At 44.6% G+C, this 18,858-nt stretch overlaps 1 protein-coding gene across 1 annotated transcript in view; it reads left to right on the top strand.

Moving 5' to 3' along the window:
• The first annotated feature begins 1,221 nt into the window (after positions 1-1,221).
• The window catches only part of RAPGEF5 (Rap guanine nucleotide exchange factor 5), a 179,100-nt gene continuing 161,463 nt past the window's right edge, over positions 1,222-18,858 (top strand). Inside the window, exon 1 of the mRNA XM_060782104.2 lies at positions 1,222-1,622. Coding sequence (XP_060638087.2) covers positions 1,458-1,622 — 165 coding nt within the window. The 5' untranslated portion in view covers positions 1,222-1,457. The remainder of the gene's footprint in view (positions 1,623-18,858) is intronic.

Consider the following 18,858-nt stretch of genomic DNA (forward strand, 5'->3'; position numbering starts at 1 on the left):
GTCAAGTCTATTTTCCCCAAACTCCAGCAGTGTTCACATTTGGGCATATTGAGTATTTGTGCCAGGTTTGATCCAGATCATCATTGTTTGAGTCCACAATGCTCTCTGGAAGTAGGTTAATTACAACTCAAGGTCAACGCACACCAAACCCTTCCAGTATTTTCTGTTGGTCATGGGAGTTCTGTGTACCAAGTTTGGTCCAATTCCATCGTTGGTGGAGTTCAGGTTAACTATAAATCCCAGAAACTATAACTCAATCTCATCCCCACCGCGACAGTACTCAAATTTGGGGTATTTGTGCCAAATTTGGTCCAGCGAATGAAAATATATCCTTCATATCAGATATTTACATTATGATTCATAACAGCAGCAAAATTACAGTTATGAAGTAGCAACAAAAATAATTTTATGGTTGGGTGTCACCACAACATGAGGAACTGTATTAAGGGGTCACGCATTAGGAAGGTTGAGAACTACTGCCATAGATGCAGGCAAAACGTCAGGAGAAAATGCCTTTAGAACATGGCCATATATCCCGAAAAAACCTACAGCAACCCAGTGATTCCGGCCATGAAAGCCTTCGACAAGTTCTGTATTTGATTTATTAAAATATTCCCATTCAAGCCCAAGTAACGAAGGTGGAGGCATTACTTTTAATTCAACCCTATATAAATGTTTCAAATAAATAAATTTCTCTTAATCCCTCCTTACTATCCAACATTTTTGCTTATCCAACGTTCTGGTTATGTTGGATAAGCGAGACTCTGCTGTATTATGATTCTGAGAACTCCTTCAAATTATCAGTTGCAACATTGCAAGGCCTAGAATGCAAGAGGGGGGAATCCTCTTTCTGGAGACTCCTGTCTTTTAAGAATTCTAGTGGTGAGCAGAGCTTCTCACCTGGGCAGGCTTTGGCTTTGTTTGTTTTGCAAGCAGAGGAACTGAGAGAGAAAGTCAACAGCGCATGGAGGCGGGGAGGGAAGCAGGCGGGAGCCTTTTAAGCAAACGGAGGCTGCCTTCAGAAGTTCACCTTGCTATTATCTGGACCCCCTTCCCGCTCCTGAGGCAGGCTTGGCGCGCCATTCTGGCCATTGCGGCCTTTCTCTCCTGAGGGAGAAGGCCAAGGTAGGGCGCACCTGTGGGAGGGCCGCCTCCTTCTCTCTCCGCGTGGCGTGGAAGGGGAAGGAGGCCTTTTTTCCCTCCCCGGCCCCTCCTCCCCGCGCAATTCCAACTCCGCGGGCCCCTCCCCTCCCTGCTTCCCTCAGGCCGAGGCGCAGAGGAAGGGAAGGTGGACGGCAGGAGAGGTGGGCCCTTCCCTTGCCACTGCAGCAGGAGGAGGGAAAGGCAAGGAAAGGAAAGGTGGCGGGGTGCTCCTGTGAGGAGGAAGAGGGGGCTGCAAGGGAAGGAGGAGGAGGAGAAGGGATGCCGCCTTCCCTCCGGGTTGCTCCTCCGTTAAGATGCAGCCCGCGCTCCTCGGTCAGAGCCACGCCGGAGCCCGAGACCACGAACAACAACAGCAGCAGCAGCAGCAAGTGCAGCTGCGGCAAAAGCTGAGGGAATTGCCGGCGCTGCTCCGGAGTGGGCTCACGCTGCGGAGGAAAAACTCCACCGGCGGAGGACGGGTGAGTGAGTGAGTGAGTGAGTGAGTGGGAGGGAGAGATGGAAGGAGCGAGGGAGGGAAGGGGCGCCTCTTGGGCCCCTGCCTCTTGGGCCCCTGCCTCTTAGACCCGGCTCCGAAGGCGTATTGCGCAGCCAAGACCTCCCGCCTTCCCAGCCAGGCCCAAAAAGGGGTTTTGCAGCCGGAGGGAGGGAAGGAAGAGAGGGTTGGGTCTTCTGCTCAGCACCAGCAGGCAGGATGCGGGAATAGGAACCGGAGGGATGGAAGCATCTCAGGCTCGATCTCACTGCCACACCATACAGGTGAACGCCATTGACCTGGGCTCTATGACTACACCAGGTGTGAGCAAACTTGGGCCCTCCAGGTGCTTTGAACTTCAACTCCCACCATTCCTAACAGCCTCAGGCTGGATCTCCACTGCCACACCATGCAGGTGAACGGCGTTACTTGGGCCTTCCAATAACTGAGTAATTGGAACTGGGTTCCAATAGAACTGGGTTCTATGACTCTCCACCAGGTGTGAACAAACTTGGGCCCTCCAGGTGCTTTGGACTTCAACTCCCACCATTCCTTACAGCCTCAGGCTGGAGCTCCACTGCCACACCATGCAGGTGAATGGCATTAAACAGGGTTCTATGATGACACCAGGTATGAGCAAACTTGGGCCTTCCAGAAACCCATAGAACTGGGTTCTATGACTCTACACCAGGTGTGAGCAAACTTGGGCCCTCCAGGTGCTTTGGATTTCAACTCCCATCATTCCTAACAGCCTCAGGCTGGATCCCCACTGCTACACCATATAGGTGAACAGCATTGAGCTGGGGTCTATGACTATACCAGGTATGAGTACACTTTGGCCCTCTGGGTGTTTTGGATTTCAACTCCCACCATTCCTTACAGCCTCAGTCTGGATCTCCACTGCCACACCATGCAGGTGAACAACATTGATCTGGGTTCTATTACTACACCAGGAGTGAGCAAACTTGGGCCCTCCAGGTGTTTTGGACTTCAACTCCCACCATTCCTAACAGCCACGGGCTGGATCTCCACTGCCACACCATGCAGGTGGATGGCATTGAGCTTGGTTCTGTGACTACACCAGGCATGGGAAAACTTGGGCCCTCTGGGTGTTTTGGACTTCAAATCCTATCATTCCTAACAGCCCCAGACTGGATCTCCACTGCCACACCATGCAGGTGGATGGTATTGAACTGGGTTCTATGACTACATCAGGTGTAAGCAAACACGGCCCCTTTATTTATTATTTATTTATTTATTTATTTATTATTTGCACTTGTTAACCGCCACTCTCAAGCCCGAAGGCGACTCGTGGCGGTGTACAGAACATAGAACACAAAGGACAACAGGTTACAATAAATCAGGACCACAACACACATCTTACTAATACACAGCTACTTAACTAAAAATCCGCTTCGTCTTGTTTAGGGTCATAATCAATCTCGTAGTCATGGTCCATTCCGGTGGTCATTCCAAAAACATAGCACTTAGTTGAAGGCCTTCTCAAAGAGCCAGGTTTTCAGGCCCTTGCGGAAGGCCATGAGGGAAGGTGCCTGTCTGATTTCAGCAGGGAGGGAGTTCCACAGCCGGGGGGCCACCACCGAGAAGGCCCGCTCTCTTGTCCCCGCCAGGCGTGCCTGTGAGGCAGGCGGGACCGAGAGAAGGGCCTCCCCAGATGATCTTAAGGTCCTCGTGGGCTCGTAGGCCGAGATGCGGTTCTCAAGGTATTTTGGGCCGGAACCGTTTAGGGCTTTGTAGGATAACACCAGCACCTTAAATTGGGCCCGGTAGCTAATTGGCAGCCAGTGGAGCTGGGACAGCAAGGGCGTTGTGTGCTCCCTGCGTCCCGCTCCGGTTAACAACATGGCTGCCGCACGCTGGACTAGCTGGAGCTTCCGGGCCGTCTTCAAGGGCAGCCCCACGTAGAGAGCATTGCAGTAGTCGAGGCGGGATGTGACCAAAGCGTGTACCACCATGGCCAAGTCAGACTTCCCAAGATACGGGCGCAGCTGGCGCACGAGCCGAAGCTGTGCAAATGCTCCCCTGGTCACCGCCGAAACCTGGGGATCCAGGCTCAGTGATGAGTCCAGGGTCACACCCAAGCTGCGAACCTGTGCCTTCAAGGGGAGTGCGACCCCGACCAGCACGGGCTGTAACCCTATACCCTGTTCGGCCTTGCGACTGACCAGGAGTACCTCTGTCTTGTCTGGATTTAATTTCAGTTTGTTCGCCCTCATCCAGACCGTCACAGCGGCCAGGCACCGGTTCAGGACTTCGACAGCCTCCTTAGTAGCAGGTGGAAAGGAGTGACAGAGTTGGACGTCATCTGCGTACAGATGACACCGCACCCCGAAACTCCGGATGATCTCACCCAGTGGCTTCATGTAGATGTTAAACAGCATGGGGGACAGTATGGAGCCCTGAGGAACACCACAGGTCAACGGCTGTGGCGTTGAACAGGAGTCCCCCAGTAACACCTTCTGGGTACGACCCTCCAGAAATGACTGGAGCCACCGCAAAGCCCCATCTCTGCAAGGCGTCCCAGAAGAATACCGTGGTCGACGGTATCGAAGGCCGCTGAGAGGTCCAGGAGCACCAACAGGGACACACTCCCCCTGTCTAGCTCCCGGCGGAGATCATCCACTAAGGCGACCAAGACCGTCTCGGTACCATGTCCCGGTCTGAAGCCAGACTGTGCCGGATCCAGATAATCCGTGTCTCTCAAGAATACCTGGAGTTGTGAGGCCACCACGCTTTCCATGACTTTGCCCAAGAAGGGAAGATTGGAAACAGGCCGAAAGTTGTCAAATTTGGTGGGGTCCAGTGATGGTTTCTTCAACAGCGGCTTTATAATAGCCTGTTTTAGGCTCGCTGGAATCGTGCCTTCCCGAAGGGAGGCATTAACCACCACCGTTACCCACTCAGCCAATCCCCCTCTGGCCTCTTTCAGAAGCCAGGATGGGCAGGGGTCTAGGATGGACGTGGTAGGCCTCATTCCTCCAAGTATCTTGTCCACATCCTCGGGTTTCACAAACTGAAAAGAATCCATCAAAATAGGACAAGCAGGTGCTTGTGTCACATCCACCGAGACTGCATTTAATGTGGCGTCCAGCCCAGAACGGATCAAAGCGACTTTGTCTGCGAAGAACCGAGCAAATGCTTCACAGCGCGTGGCCGAGTTGTCAGGGCTCCCACCTGAGGTAGGGGGAGTTAAAAGACCTCTGACAATCCGAAACAACTCCGCCGGACGGTTTTTTGCAGACGCAATAGTGGCCGCAAAGAAAGTTTTCTTTGCGGCTTTTATTGCCGCGGCATATGCCCTTAGAAAGGACACAAACCGTGCTCGATTTGGCTCGCTTGGGTCCGAGCGCCACACGCTCTCTAGTTCCCTCTTCCTTCGCTTCATCGCTGCCAGCTCCTCAGTGAACCAAGGAGCTGGTTTAGCTCGGTTACTTGAGAGGGGACGTTCCGGAGCGATCCTGTCAATTGCCCTGGTCATCTCCCCATTCCAGAGAGCGACCAAGGCCTCGACATGGTCACCTACCGAGGTAGCGGGGAACTCCCCAAGAGCCATCAGGAATCCGTTCGGATCCATAAGCCTCCTGGGGCGGACCATCTTAATGGGTCCTCCACCTTTGCGGAGGTTAGGGGGCGCAGTGAGCCTAAATCTGATCAGGAAGTGGTCGGTCCATGGCAACGGAGAGATAGACAGCTCCTCCACACCGCCACCTTGCTCCCATCCCTGGCAGAAGACCAAGTCCAATGTGTGTCCAGCACAGTGGGTGGGGCCAGTTATTTGTTGGGACAGCCCCATGGTTGCCATGGCAGACATGAAGTCCTGAGCCGCTCCTGTGAGGGTTGCCTCGGCATGGATGTTGAAGTCCCCCAGCACAAGAAGCCGTTGGGACTCCACCACCAGGCTCGAGACCACCCCTGCTAGCTCAGGCAAGGAGACTGTAGTGCAGCGAGGTGGACGGTACACTACAAGAATCCCTATTCTGTCCCTGTCACCCACCCTCAGGTGGACGCATTCGAAATTTGTGGTCTGCGGGATGGGACTCCTGGTCAGATGGATGGAATCTCTATAGACCACTGCGACCCCGCCTCCCCGTCCTCCGGCTCTTGGTTGGTGTTGCACGGAGAAACCTGGAGGACAAAGCTGGGAGAGATTTACGCCCCCCGCTTCATCCAGCCAGGTCTCCGTGATGCACGCCAGATCTGCCCGCTCCTCCAGGATTAAATCCTGGATCCAGGTCGTTTTTCCGTTGACAGATCTGGCGTTCAACAACACCACCTTCAAACCGGAGGGCCCGCTCACCTGGTTACACCAATTTACCTTAGGAGACCGGTTGGGGGTTGTTAATGTGGATAAGCGGTCCGAATTAGGCCGAATTCGAGGTCTCCTTTTCCCGCATCTCCTCCTTCCCACCACGACCTCTATGGGGGCCCCTCGGCTAATGGAACACCTCCCCCCCTCCATGCCGCAATCTAAAGACAAGATCTTGCTTTCTGCTTTGTTCGTTGTTTGATTTTTCGGTCCTTGGCCATATCCTTTCTTCCCCTCTACCCCCCTCCCCACCTCATTTTTATTTACAGGGTCCAACCCACCTCCTCTCTTGTCCCTTACACTATACAATAGTAACAAGGATAGTACACAAAGGGGGATGGGGGACCACATGGATAACAGCTATACAGGTGGTGTTCGATGTTCCGGCCACACCAATCGAATAGTTCATAAAGTGCACAAGTAAAGTGCTAGGTCTAAAGTGCAATAAGTGCCCTATATTGATTGGACGGTAGCTACAGTAGCTAAAATGCGGCACGGGTGTTTTGGACTAACTCCCATCATTCCTAACAGCCTCAGGCCCCTTCCTTTTCCCCCTCAGCTGCTTAAGCCTGAGGGTGTTAGGAAAGGTGACAGTTGAAGTCTAAAACACCTGGAGGGCCAAAGTTGGCCAATGCCTGCTCTACACTCTGCATTCTGTCAGTCTGCATTCTTAAACTGCATTACAAGCCATCCCCAAGTTACCAACAAGATAGAATCTGTAGGTTTGTTCTTAAGTTGGATTTGTATATACGTTGGAAAGGGTACGTTTCTAGGGTCTAGATTCAGGGAAGTCATGCTATACATCTATTCTGCCTTAGTCAGACCACACCTGGAATACTGTGTTCAATTGTGGGCACCACATTTGAAGGGAGATGTTGACAAGCTGGAATGTGTCCAGAGGAGGGCGACCGAAATGATCAAGGGTCTGGAGAACAAGCCCTGTGAGGAGTGGCTTAAAAAGCTGGGCATGTTTAGCCTTCAGAAGAGAAGGCTGAGAGGAGACATGATGGCCATGTATAAAGATGTGAGGGAAAGTCATAGGGAGGAGGGAGCAAGCTTGTTTTTTGCTGCCCTGGAGACTAGGACAAGGAACAATGGCTTCAAACTACAGGAAAGGAGATTCCACCTGAACATTAGGAAGAACTTCCTTACTGTGAGAACTGTTCAGCAGTGGAACTCTCTGCCCTCTGTGCTGGAGGCTCCTTCTTTGGAGGCTTTTAAGCAGAGACTGGATGGCCATCTGTCGGGGATGCTTTACATGAGGTTTTCCTGCTTCTTGGCAGGGGGTTGGCCCATGAAGTCTCTTCCAACTCAATGATCCTATGACTCGATGATTCTAAGTTTAACTCCAGCCAGATATGCACTTTGGACAGCATAGGGTTAATACTCCTGTGATGTTTGTTTTGCTGCCTGTGTCCCTGTTCAAAAGATTTCACCTCACTTTCTGTCCCTCTGTGAATTGGATTCTGAAATATGTGGCTTGTTATGGAAACAAAGTTTGGTGTTCAGGCTTCATTTAAGACACCTTTTCCCCATGATAACTCTTTCAGGAGTGGATTTCTCTTCTTAGGTCTGTAAATGGGCACAATTTAAAGTGCTGTGTATGACCTTTAAAGCCCTAGGCCAGTGTTTCTCAACCTGGGGGTCAGGCCCCCATGGAGGTTGCAAGGGAAGTGTCAGAGGGGTCACCAAAGACCATCAGAAAACACAGTATTTTCTTTTGGTCATGGGGGTTCTGTGTGGGAAGTTTGGCCCAATTCTGTCATTGGTGGGGTTCAGAATGCTCTTTTGAGTATAGGTGAACTATAAATTCCAGCAACTACAACTCCCAAATGTCAAGGTCTATTTTCCCCAAACTCCATCAGTGTTCACGTTTGGGCATATTGAAGGTTCGTGCCAAGTTTAGTCCAGATCCATCATTATTTGAGTCCACAGTGCTCTCTGAATGTAGGTGAACTACAACTCCAGATATCAAGGTCAATGCCCCACCAAACCTTTCTAGTATTTTCTGTTGGTCATAGGAGTTCTGTGTGCCAAGATTGGTTCAAATCCATTATTGGTGGATTTTGGAATTCTCTTTGATTGTAGGTTAACTATAAATCTCGGCAACTACAAAACCAATCCCTTCCCTCAACCCCACCAGTATTCAAATTTGGGCATATTGCGTATTTGTGCCAAATTTTGTCCAGCGAATGAAAATGTATCCTGCATATCAGATATTTAAATTACTATTCATAATAATAGCAAAATTACAATTGTGAAGTGGCAACAAAAATAATTTTATGGTTGGGAGTCACTACAACATGAACTATATTAAGGAGTCTTGCCATTAGGAAGGTGGAGAACTACTTCCCTAGATGGTTCAAGTCCAGGCTATTTGGCTGACCGCACCCCCTTGTATGAGTTTGAACCTACCTGGGCCCTGAGATCTTCAGGAGACATCCTTCTCGGTCCCACTTCCATCTCAAGCTCCGTTAATGGGAACCTTCTTGGTGGCTGCCCTCAACTCTGGAACTCCCTGCCCAGGATGTTTGTAACTTGGGGACTGCCTTTATATGGTAGTGGGGATCCAGTTGCAGTCATCAGCCCCACATACAAATTAATGGCCTCATCCAAACCCCACAGGAAAGTCAGGGTGCCAGGGCAAGGAAGTTGCTGTCCCTGAGATCCTTGAAGGAAGATTTGTGTATTCCCCTGTGCAAAGAGAGAGCAGTGGTTCTCTGGCCTTGCTGCATGGATTTCCTGGGTGAGTGACTGTAAAAGGAAGGAAGCGACTGATTTCCCTTAGCACAGGGGTGTCATTTTCATCAAGGGTTACATCAGCCTTATAGTTGCCTTTAAGGAGCTGTTGAATCCATGAACGGAGAATCCTCAAATGCAGGGAGCCAACTATAATTTTTTTTACATGGTGATTTGTTGCTCTTTAGTTTTTTTGTCCCCAGATGTTATTGAATGACAACTCTCATCACTTTTGATTATCCACTATGTGGATTGGGACTGCAATTGAACAGCACTTGTGGTTCTGAGGTTGGTGAAAGGACATCTTGAAGTCAAACATAACCCACAAACCCCACTATCCTGATTAAACAGAACAAACAGTAGCCTTCCAGATGTTATTCTATCACAACTCCTATTAGCTCTAGTCAAGGAGCTGCAGTGGCACAATTGGTTAAACCCTTGTGCCGGCTGAACTGCTGACCTGAAGATTGGCAGTTTGAATCTGTGAGATGGGGTGAGCTCCCATTTGTCAGCTCCAGCTTTCCATGCAGGGACATGAGAGAAGCCTCCCACAGCATGGTAAAACATCCAGGCACCCCCTGGGCACTGTCCTTGCAGACGGTCAATTCTCTCACACTCGCAACGACTTGCGGTTTTTTGAGTCATTTTTGACACACACAAAAAGTTGTCTAATGATATAGGATGTATAATCTAGCACCTGGAGGGCCATATAAAATGACATTGTGGGCCCAATTTGGCCCATGGGCTTTGAATTTGGCACATGTGCCTTTGAAATTTATTTATTGGAGAATGATGGGGCTTGCTGACCAGTTATAGCCTTGTTTGCTGAGGAATAATACACAGAAATCAGTGAGGCTTTTAATTACAGGTGCTGTAAGGCTTATTTTAGAGGAAGGAACAGGCAAAACCATCTCTGAGGATACCTTTCCTAGGAAAATAATATGAAATCCATGGGGTTGTCATAGATGGACAGTGAAAAAGATTAAAACTGTTTGGTTTTGAGGCCTGCTGAAAGAGCGGCCTGGAGGTACTTTTCTAAATGTTGGAGACTTAGCGGTTGATCTCAATGCAAGCTTTTGGTAGACAATGTTGGCACATCCATCTGATGCAACTTTTTTTGCTCTGTGCTTCAAAATACTAGTTTGTTTACTGTAGCAGTGAATAACATTCAACCTGTAGGCCACATACAGGCTGAAACTCCTTTTTTTCGCTTCCAACCCTGCCATGACAGCCAAAGTCGGCAACCACCATTTTAAAAAAATCTGGCAAAAAACTTCTTAAAAATTATTTAAACCAAAAATACACCGAAATGGTGCAATTTGATTTGTGTCTGCAGCCCACTAAAATGGATAAAATGTTTCAAAACTGAAAGTAAGCTAAATCAAAACTGTTGTGGCTTCATGGTTTGCATATATGTGTGTAAACAAAAATCACCCAGTCCTAGTCTGCGAGTATTGAATTAGTGCTTTGTAAATGTACTGTGTAAATGTAGCTGCTTACTTGTGCTGTACATCCTATTGGATTCAATGAGACTTCAAGCAAACATGCAAAGAAGCTTCAGTACTGGCTTCTGATTCACGTAATTTGTCAGTTTATTCAAACCCCATCTACACTGGCCTTTTAATGCAGTATGAAACTAGCTTCAAACTGTGGCACCCAGCCAACAAACTCCCATTAAAGCATGCAAAAGAAAGCCCTTAATGCACATCTGTTCTCTGTGGTTTGTGTAGTCACCATCCAGGCCTTAAATCTGTTCCAGGATTTCGTATATAATCATCTGCACACTTTCTTTGAAATTGGTTTGAAATTGCATTAAATAGTTAGTGTAGATGGGATCTTAAAGAGAGCATGAGGGAGCCAATTTGCCAAGATCCAATCCAGTAGATTGAACCCCTATCTGTAGTTTGAATCTGGGGAGCGGATTGAGCTCTCATCTGTCAGCTCCAGCTTCTCATGCAGGGACATGAGAAAAGCTTCCCACAGGATGGTAAAACATCCAGGTGTCCCCTGGGCAATGTTCTCACAGATGACCAATTCTCTCACACCAGAAGCGACTTGCACTTTCTCAAATTGCTCCTGACACTGAAAAAAATACATTTTCTATACAACATAATGCAGCAATTCTCTTGTCTTGAAATGTTGGAAATTGTAGCTGAATGTATGAGCATTGTCAGCCCTAAATCAACGATCCACAAAAATAAAAACAGCCTGTACAGGCAGTCCCTAAGTTGTGAACAAGATAGGTTCTGTAGATTTCTTCTTAAGTTAAATTTGTATGTAAATCGGAACAGGTACATTTTTTCAGTGTAACTCCAGTCATATGTATGTATGTATGTATGTACATGTGTGTGTGTATCCACTTTGGATATCATAGGGAAGGGTAACAACTGTATGGTGTTTGTTTTGTTGTCTGTGCCCCGTTCAGTAGATTTCAACACACTTTCTGTCCTTGTGATTTTGAAAAATGTGGCTTGTTGTGGAAACAAAGATTGGCAATAAAGCTTCACTGAAGACACCTTTTCCCCTGATAACTCTTCCAGGAGTGGATTTCCCTTCTTAGGGGTAGATTTCTATCACATCCAGTTTCCTCACTCCCATTTTTAATTATGAGTCATTTGTAAGATGGATGTTTGTAACTCGGGCACTACCTGTAATTGGAAGCAAAAGCTGTCTAGAGCACGGCTTCTTAAGTTATTTGATGGAACAAACTTGCAACCCTGAACTATATTTATGTTCTAGAAAATAAATGCTATTTATTTTCTAGAAAAGTGGTTCTCAACCTTTTTTTTGACCAGGGACCACTTTCACCAGGGACCACTCTCCAACATTAGTACCAAAAGGGTTACGAATCAGTTTTTGGTCAACTTTAGATTCAGTTTGGTTATTTGGGGTGCTGATTCAGAAAATTGCACTGGATAGACCTCACCAGCTCTAGTTTCTGATACAGAGCATATTCCATCCTGTAGTCACCACTACAGAAAACAATATTTAATAATCTAGAGCTGATGGGGTCTATCCAATGTGATTTTCTGAATCAGCACACCAAATAACCCCAAGAACAGACCTAAAAATGAAGACATCAAGGTGCCCCCACTTCCAAGCACCACATGGCATGGCTCTGTTCAGGGGGAGGGAGGAGGAGAAGCAGCAGATAGGAGGCTTGTTGTCATCCCTTTTGTGGGTAATCAACCTCTCTCCTCCCGACATCCCTGTTGCCTCGGCACAATAAGAGGGTTTTACAAGACCAGTTGCTCTTGTTGTAATGGTGTAGTAACAGTGAGACCATATTTTAGTTCTTGCAAACCACAGATTGGGAACCACTCCATGGATCAGAACCCCATATCTCACAGACTGGCACTACTTTGGCTAGTACTGCTCTTGACTCTATAGTGTAGTATAGAGTTGGAAGGTATCTCAAGGACCATCCAGCTCAGCCCACTGCCATTCAAGAACCCAGTTAAAGTATTCCCAAGAGATGGGCATCCAGTCTCTGTTTTAAAATCTCAAGAGAAAGCGATTCCACCACAATCTGAGGCAGCATGTTAATCTGTTGGACATCTCTGTCATGGTTTCTTCCTAATGTTTAGGTAGAATGTCTTGCTCTAGTCCAGTGGTTTTCAACCTGTGGGTCCCCAGGTGTTTAGGCCTACAACTCCCAGAAATCCCAGCCAGTCTACCAGCTGTTAGGATTTCTGGGAGTTGAAGGCCAAAACATATGGGCTGGGGACTCGCAGGTTGAGAACCACTGCTCTAAAGCAGCAGAAAACAATCTTACCCCCTTCTCAATGTGACACCCTTTCAAATATTTAAACATGGCTACCATGTTGGCTCTTAACTTCTCTTCAAGGAACTTTCCAGGATAACTGGGACTGTTTGTTGCTAATCCTTTGTTCTATCATATTTTGTTTGATTTGTGTTCAGTGTTTCCTTAACTGATGAATTATAATCTGCTTGATTCCAGAAAGTGTAACAATGTAAGTTTTAAATTGCATTCCTATAGATGGAAGCAAGTCTCTTCATCTTAAGTGAGAGTTAATTCTTAAAAACCTTGTATAGGATTGCCCTATTTACTAATCTTGCATAAGGTAACATGATTCTGAAACAAGAGGCACACTTGTTCCTAAATAATGTACTCACTTTTACTGGAGGAGGCATTCTCCTGTCCTGTAAGGGAAGGGAGAATACTTATTTTGTATTTGTCATCAGCAGTTTTTTATAAACGCTAGTATTTTTTTTTTAAAAAAGGGAAACCCTTTAGCTACTCAATAGGTACATCTTTTTGGCTGTTTAAAGTGTTTGTTTTAAATAGGAATTAAACACTCTAGTGTTATTAATGGCCCTGCTTTCTTTTGAAATCTCTTGATAGATCTATTGTTTTCAAGCAAAATAATTACTAACTAAAGGATTTGTTTTAGTGGTCTGCTGAACTAAAACAATTTGCTTATTTAGGTACTGTGAAACTTTAATGGTAGAAATTATCATGATTAAGTTCAGAAACATTACAAAATGTTACAAATGTATTTTGAACTACAAGTCCTTCATAGTTAAGACTTGGGCTTGTGACATTTGGGAACATGTGAATAATGAATCAGATTCAAAATTAGATGCCTTACAGTAGCTTTCCCAAACCTATTGTCCTTAAATATTTTATTTATCCTAAAGCTCCCATAATCCCTAGCCATTGGTCATGTTTCCTGAGATTTGAAGGACTTGTAGTTCAAAATACCCAGAGAAAACCTTATAGGAACAAACTACACATAGTGTTTAAACACTGGTGTAAGTAAGTGTCATCACTTTAATTCTCTCAAGCATTCTGTGTCTTCCTAAACCTTTATGCAAACAGTAATTAATTATGAAAATTACACTTGTATGGCATCAGGAAGCTTTGGAACTAGATTGCTCACAAATAAAACATTTGCCAAGTCCTTGTTAAAGACAGTTGTTCATTAGTCTACAAGTTGTGAAATAGTAATTACTATTGTGCTTGTCTTATGTTGCAACATGAGACAGACACACACAAAAACTCTGAGGCATATATTCACGCACAAAGACAGAAAAAGTGACACAACTGGAAATGTAGCCCAACTTCCTTGCCTCCCAGTCATGTATTTCAGAAAGTAGTTATTAATTATTCGTCTTCTGTTCTGTGTATCTTAAACTATGATGCAAATAGATTGTAAAATGGGAAGCTTGATATGTATAGGTGGCAGGGTTTGGTGTGTATTTGCAGCTGTGCATACATATTAATGGTATGCACAGTTTGCTTCTTAATTCACTGGGCAATGAATACCTTTGAAAGACTTGAATTGTCAGACTTATGTTGCTTGAGAGCACATCAAGAACATGAGCAATCAGTGAAAGTTAGGACTAATGCAAAAATATCTTAAATTTAAGATATTTTTAAAAAATCTGTATTCCAAGATTACGATCTTCTAGTGGGTTACTTATTTAAGAGTTATTTTCAGGAAGGGCACACCCTCATAGAGATCTGCTTATCATAATTATGTTTTGCTGTATGAAATTGTTATCTTGTGTAGGCACGTGCAGCGAGAGCATTGGAAGTGCTGGACAGGAGATAATACAGCAATCCAAATGTTGTGCTACAGCTCCCAGCATTCCTGAACATTAGCTTTGCTGAATTTGGCTGTTAGGACTTTCTTTCCAGCAACATCTATAACATCATGTAATTCCTACCCTAATATAAATATTTGAAATGGGAGGAAATGGTACTTTGACTTGAAAACAGTAAAACCAAGAAAACGTGAAGAAGGTGGAGGGGATTGTTTAGGTTGCTATAGAATAATTTGGGCAACTTTACATCCTGGTATCTTCTGGGGGCTCTAAATTGGCCAGAAGTCCACATGGCTTTCAAAAATGTGTATTTTATTAGGTCAAGAATTACAGGAAAGCCTGGCACTGTGTTTAAATTGTTATACTTGGAAGCTGTTCATAGCAGCAATACACCATCTTGCCACAAGTACATCCTTGGGGCACTGAATATATGGTGCCAGGCCAGCAATCTCTGTTTCAGTGAATGGTTAATGTGACCAAATTTCAAATACCTCTGTACATGATGGATTTTGATAAGTATAACTTGTCATTTTGGTTTGTCTCATTATTGGGCTTTCATGGTAAAAGACTTTCAGAAATGTTTTACTGGTGTTTTCTCCAATAAAAGCTGGGTTACAGTTGAATATGAAGGAAACATAATGACCTCAGATGATTTATTTTACTTTACTGTGGATGATAAAGACATCAAAAGATTTTTTGTTCTTTGCTCATTTATTAATTAAAATGGAGATGTAGCCCAAAAAAAAAATCAGGACTCTACAACTTGGAAAGGCTCCTGTGAGAGAAGTAAATGAGATGCTGAGGTGTAAAAATATGTCAAGTCAGAATCATCATCTTTCTGGTTATTTTGTGTAATTGTGAAAGCTGCTGAGATGAATAGAATTGACAGGTTGACAATTAAGTTGTTTAAATGTGATGCCTGAGAACAGTTCTGTGGATACCATGGGCATATATGGAGCCCCTGGTGGCACAATGGGTTAAAGCCTTTGCTGGCAGGACTGCTAACTGAAAGGTCAGCAGTTTGAATTCAGGAACCTTCTGTCAGCTCCAGCTTCTCATGCGGGGACATGAGAGAAGCCTCCCACAGGATGGTAAAATATCCAGTTGTCCCCTGGGCAACTTCCTTTCAGATGGCCAGTTCTCTCACACCAGAAGCGACTTGCAGTTTTTCAAGTCGCCCCTGACACACACAAAAAGAGCATATATATGAGTCCAAGAACAAATCAAGTCTGAACGAGGAGCCAAAATGATCAAATGGAGACCTTTCCACTTTGGGCATATCCATGAGATGACCTGATAACAATGCCTGGTAAAGTCGAAGGCAGGAATTTTTGAAGACGGCATTACAGTAGATAGATGCAAACGAGGAAGCCATGGCCTTGACTTTGCAAGACCTGGCCAGGATTGTTGAGGAACAGGATTCTTGAAGGTTTCTTATTAATAGGGACACTGAGTGTCAAAGCTGACCTGGAAGCAATTAACAACACAAATATAGCTTGGTTTACTTGCTAAAATTCCTTCCTTGATAATTCATTTATACTGTAATTCTTAGAGCTGTTAGACATGGTGTGGGAAAGAGTTGCTATTGAGTACAGGTGCCAAACTCTTGTAAAAAAGATATAGGACAGATGGGATGCCAGCTTGCTCAGTAGTGATGCAACTGTGGTTTGACTGTACAATTTAATGATTTGGGAATGTAATCAGATGAGGCTTAATGGATAATAATAGCTCATAGATGGAGTGCACAAAAATGTCATTGTAATTGAGTGTAACGAGCATGTTGCTAATGAAACTCTCTGGTTGTTATTGTTCTTCTACTTTTAGTAACGATTGGAGAGAAGTCTAGATAGTGTATATCAAGTTTACTGTAACATTCCTAAGAGAAATGCTGTCTACTCTCAAATTGTGTGAAAGTGAGAGATCATTATTCCTGAACTGTGGACAGTGCAGAGACACCTTTTCATTTGTGCTGATGGGTTATTTTAACACTCATATTTCACACTACGAGCCTTCATTAGTGTGTATAACTACAGTAGCTCTGCAGCAACTACATTACATCTGGAAATACATGAAACAGAAAGTATAAATAGCAACGGGGGAAATATATTATGTTCTTTGGTGTGCTGTGACAGTCACTATTTTACTAATGTGGCTGAGGACTCCTTTACTTTGTACCTATGTATATGCACCTATCTTGATAGTGGATTTAGACCAATCCCCATAATTCCATTAATATTTGAAACTTGTGGCATAGTTCACAGCACTTTTTTAAAAGCTATAATTTATAATGGTGGGCTTTGCTTTTTAAAGCCTGAGCATTTATTGCCATGGAGATTCAATTTCAGTAATTTGTAGTAGGTGTCATTATGTGACTAAAAATAGACCGAGTACATAATACTGGGATTTTCCTATTGTAATCCTCCACTTTTATACTCCACAAATAAAATATACGAAGATGAACATTTTTTTTACCAGTTTTCCTTTCTCCTCCTAACTGGCCTATGCAGTAATGGTAGGCGAATATGAATAAATGATTAAATATTATATATTTATTAACTGTTCAATAGCTAAGCTTCCCCCTACTGTTAAATGTCTGTGTGTTTAACAAGCAGCAATATCCACATTTTAAGTGGTGGTTGTTTTTGTTCCCTTCTTAAGGATCTATCTGATTCTCATTGGTATCATGCTAGTGCTTAGCCTTTTAAGGTGCATTGGGATGTCTGTTGACTGAGAAATAGTCTCTAATAGGGAAAATACAACACAATCCACAAAATGTGCCAAAATGAAGAGACTTCATCATGCAAGCTTTTGAAGTTTTACTGCAGAACTTTCCAAACTATGTGTCGGAACAGACTAATACAGGGGTCCTCAAACGTTTTAAACAGAGGACCAGGTCACAGTCCCTCAAACTGTTGGAGGGCTGGATTATAATTTGAAAAAAAACCATGAATGAATTGCTATGCATACTGCACATATCTTATTTGGAGTGCAAAAAACACTTAAAAACAATATAATAATTAAAATGAAGAAATTTTTAATAAATATAAACTTATTGGTATTTCAATGGGAATGTAAGCCTGCTTTTGGCTGATGAGATAGGATTGTTGTTGTGTGCTTTCAATTTGTTTCAGACTTAGGTTGACCCTGAGCGAGGGCTGGGTAAATGACCTTGGAGGGCCGTATGCGGCCCTCGGGCCTTAGTTTAAGGACCTCTGGACTAGTGGGTTGTCTGCAGTCCCTAGGTGTGTCGCCTGAAAAATGCTCCTTCTCACTCCTGCCCCCACAAACAAAGGTAGTGCCAAAAAGAATGAGCAGGAGGAAGAAGGGACTCCCAAAGGCCATCTAATCCAGTCCCTTTTAGCCAGGAAGGAAGCCAGTCAAAGCCCTCCCAACAGACAACCACTCAGCCTCAATTCAAAAACCTCTAGAGGAGGAGACTCCACAGGAACAGACCCCAAAAGGGCATCCAGCCTAACCCCCTTCAGCCAGGCAGGAAGACACAGTCAAAGCACCCATAGATGGCTATCCAGCCTCTGCTTTAAAACCTCCAGAGTGTTTTAATCACTACATAAGTGGAGTGCTGATGCTGTTCAAGTGTAGGTACTATGATAGCATTTATAATTTGCACAATTTTATGATTGACTTGCAGTAATTACCACTAAAATGGATCAGTTTCTAATTAAGAAAATAAAATATGTTGACAGTGATGTCTATGATGTCAACATATGGAGTGGCTATAGAGGAACCAACACAAGAATTAACTGTAGGGCATAAGTGTAAAGGAAAAAAAAATCCTAATCTAATTTAAATAGTAAAGATTATATGAAAGTTATATGTGTATATAAATATATATTGTATGAAACTTTTATAAGGTGTTGGTTTAATCTCCAGCTTGCTAGTAAAACTGAATTACCATGTCACAAAAGGATGCATGTCTAAAAAGCGTAGTAGCAATATGAAAAATTTAGAAAGCACTGCTTTACTGGTTTCTTCTTCATTCTTCTTCATATTATTTTCCCATATTATATTGAGCCTTATTCTGATGTTTAATACTGAGGTGAATGAATTCTGCTGAAGGTCTTTAGACACATTTTCATCAAATGTACTCCAAACGTAAGACCTGACATTAGAAACAGATAATCGCAGAAGCAGCCTAGGACATTTTGCTGCCTGGGGCAAAGGACATAATATCTTGCATTACACTTCCTAACTGGGCTGGCTGTTGAATCCTGTTTGAAAACTGGCAACAGGCAGGGCCTCCACTGCATCTGAGGACAGCAGACTAGCAGGGGTCAGGGCTGTACACCCCTTTAGATGTTGGTTGACTGGATCAGTGCGCTTGTCCTGATTTTTAAGAAGCAAGATAGGGCACGAACAACTCTATACCTTTTGCACCAAATTCAGTGTCTTTGCATGCAATGCTTTGTTTAGACTTGCTCAGCATTCACTCTATAGTGGCTTCAAGCTAATTCCCTGCTATCTCTGGTGCAAAGCGTAATGTGTATAATTTGATTTATTGGTGCTACTGCAGTTGAGACATGATCTTTTGTTGGATTGGGATGTTACTTCAGTCATGCATTTTCAA

The sequence above is a fragment of the Anolis sagrei genome, chromosome 6 (genome assembly GCF_037176765.1).
Source record: "Anolis sagrei isolate rAnoSag1 chromosome 6, rAnoSag1.mat, whole genome shotgun sequence".
NCBI lineage: Eukaryota > Metazoa > Chordata > Lepidosauria > Squamata > Dactyloidae > Anolis > Anolis sagrei.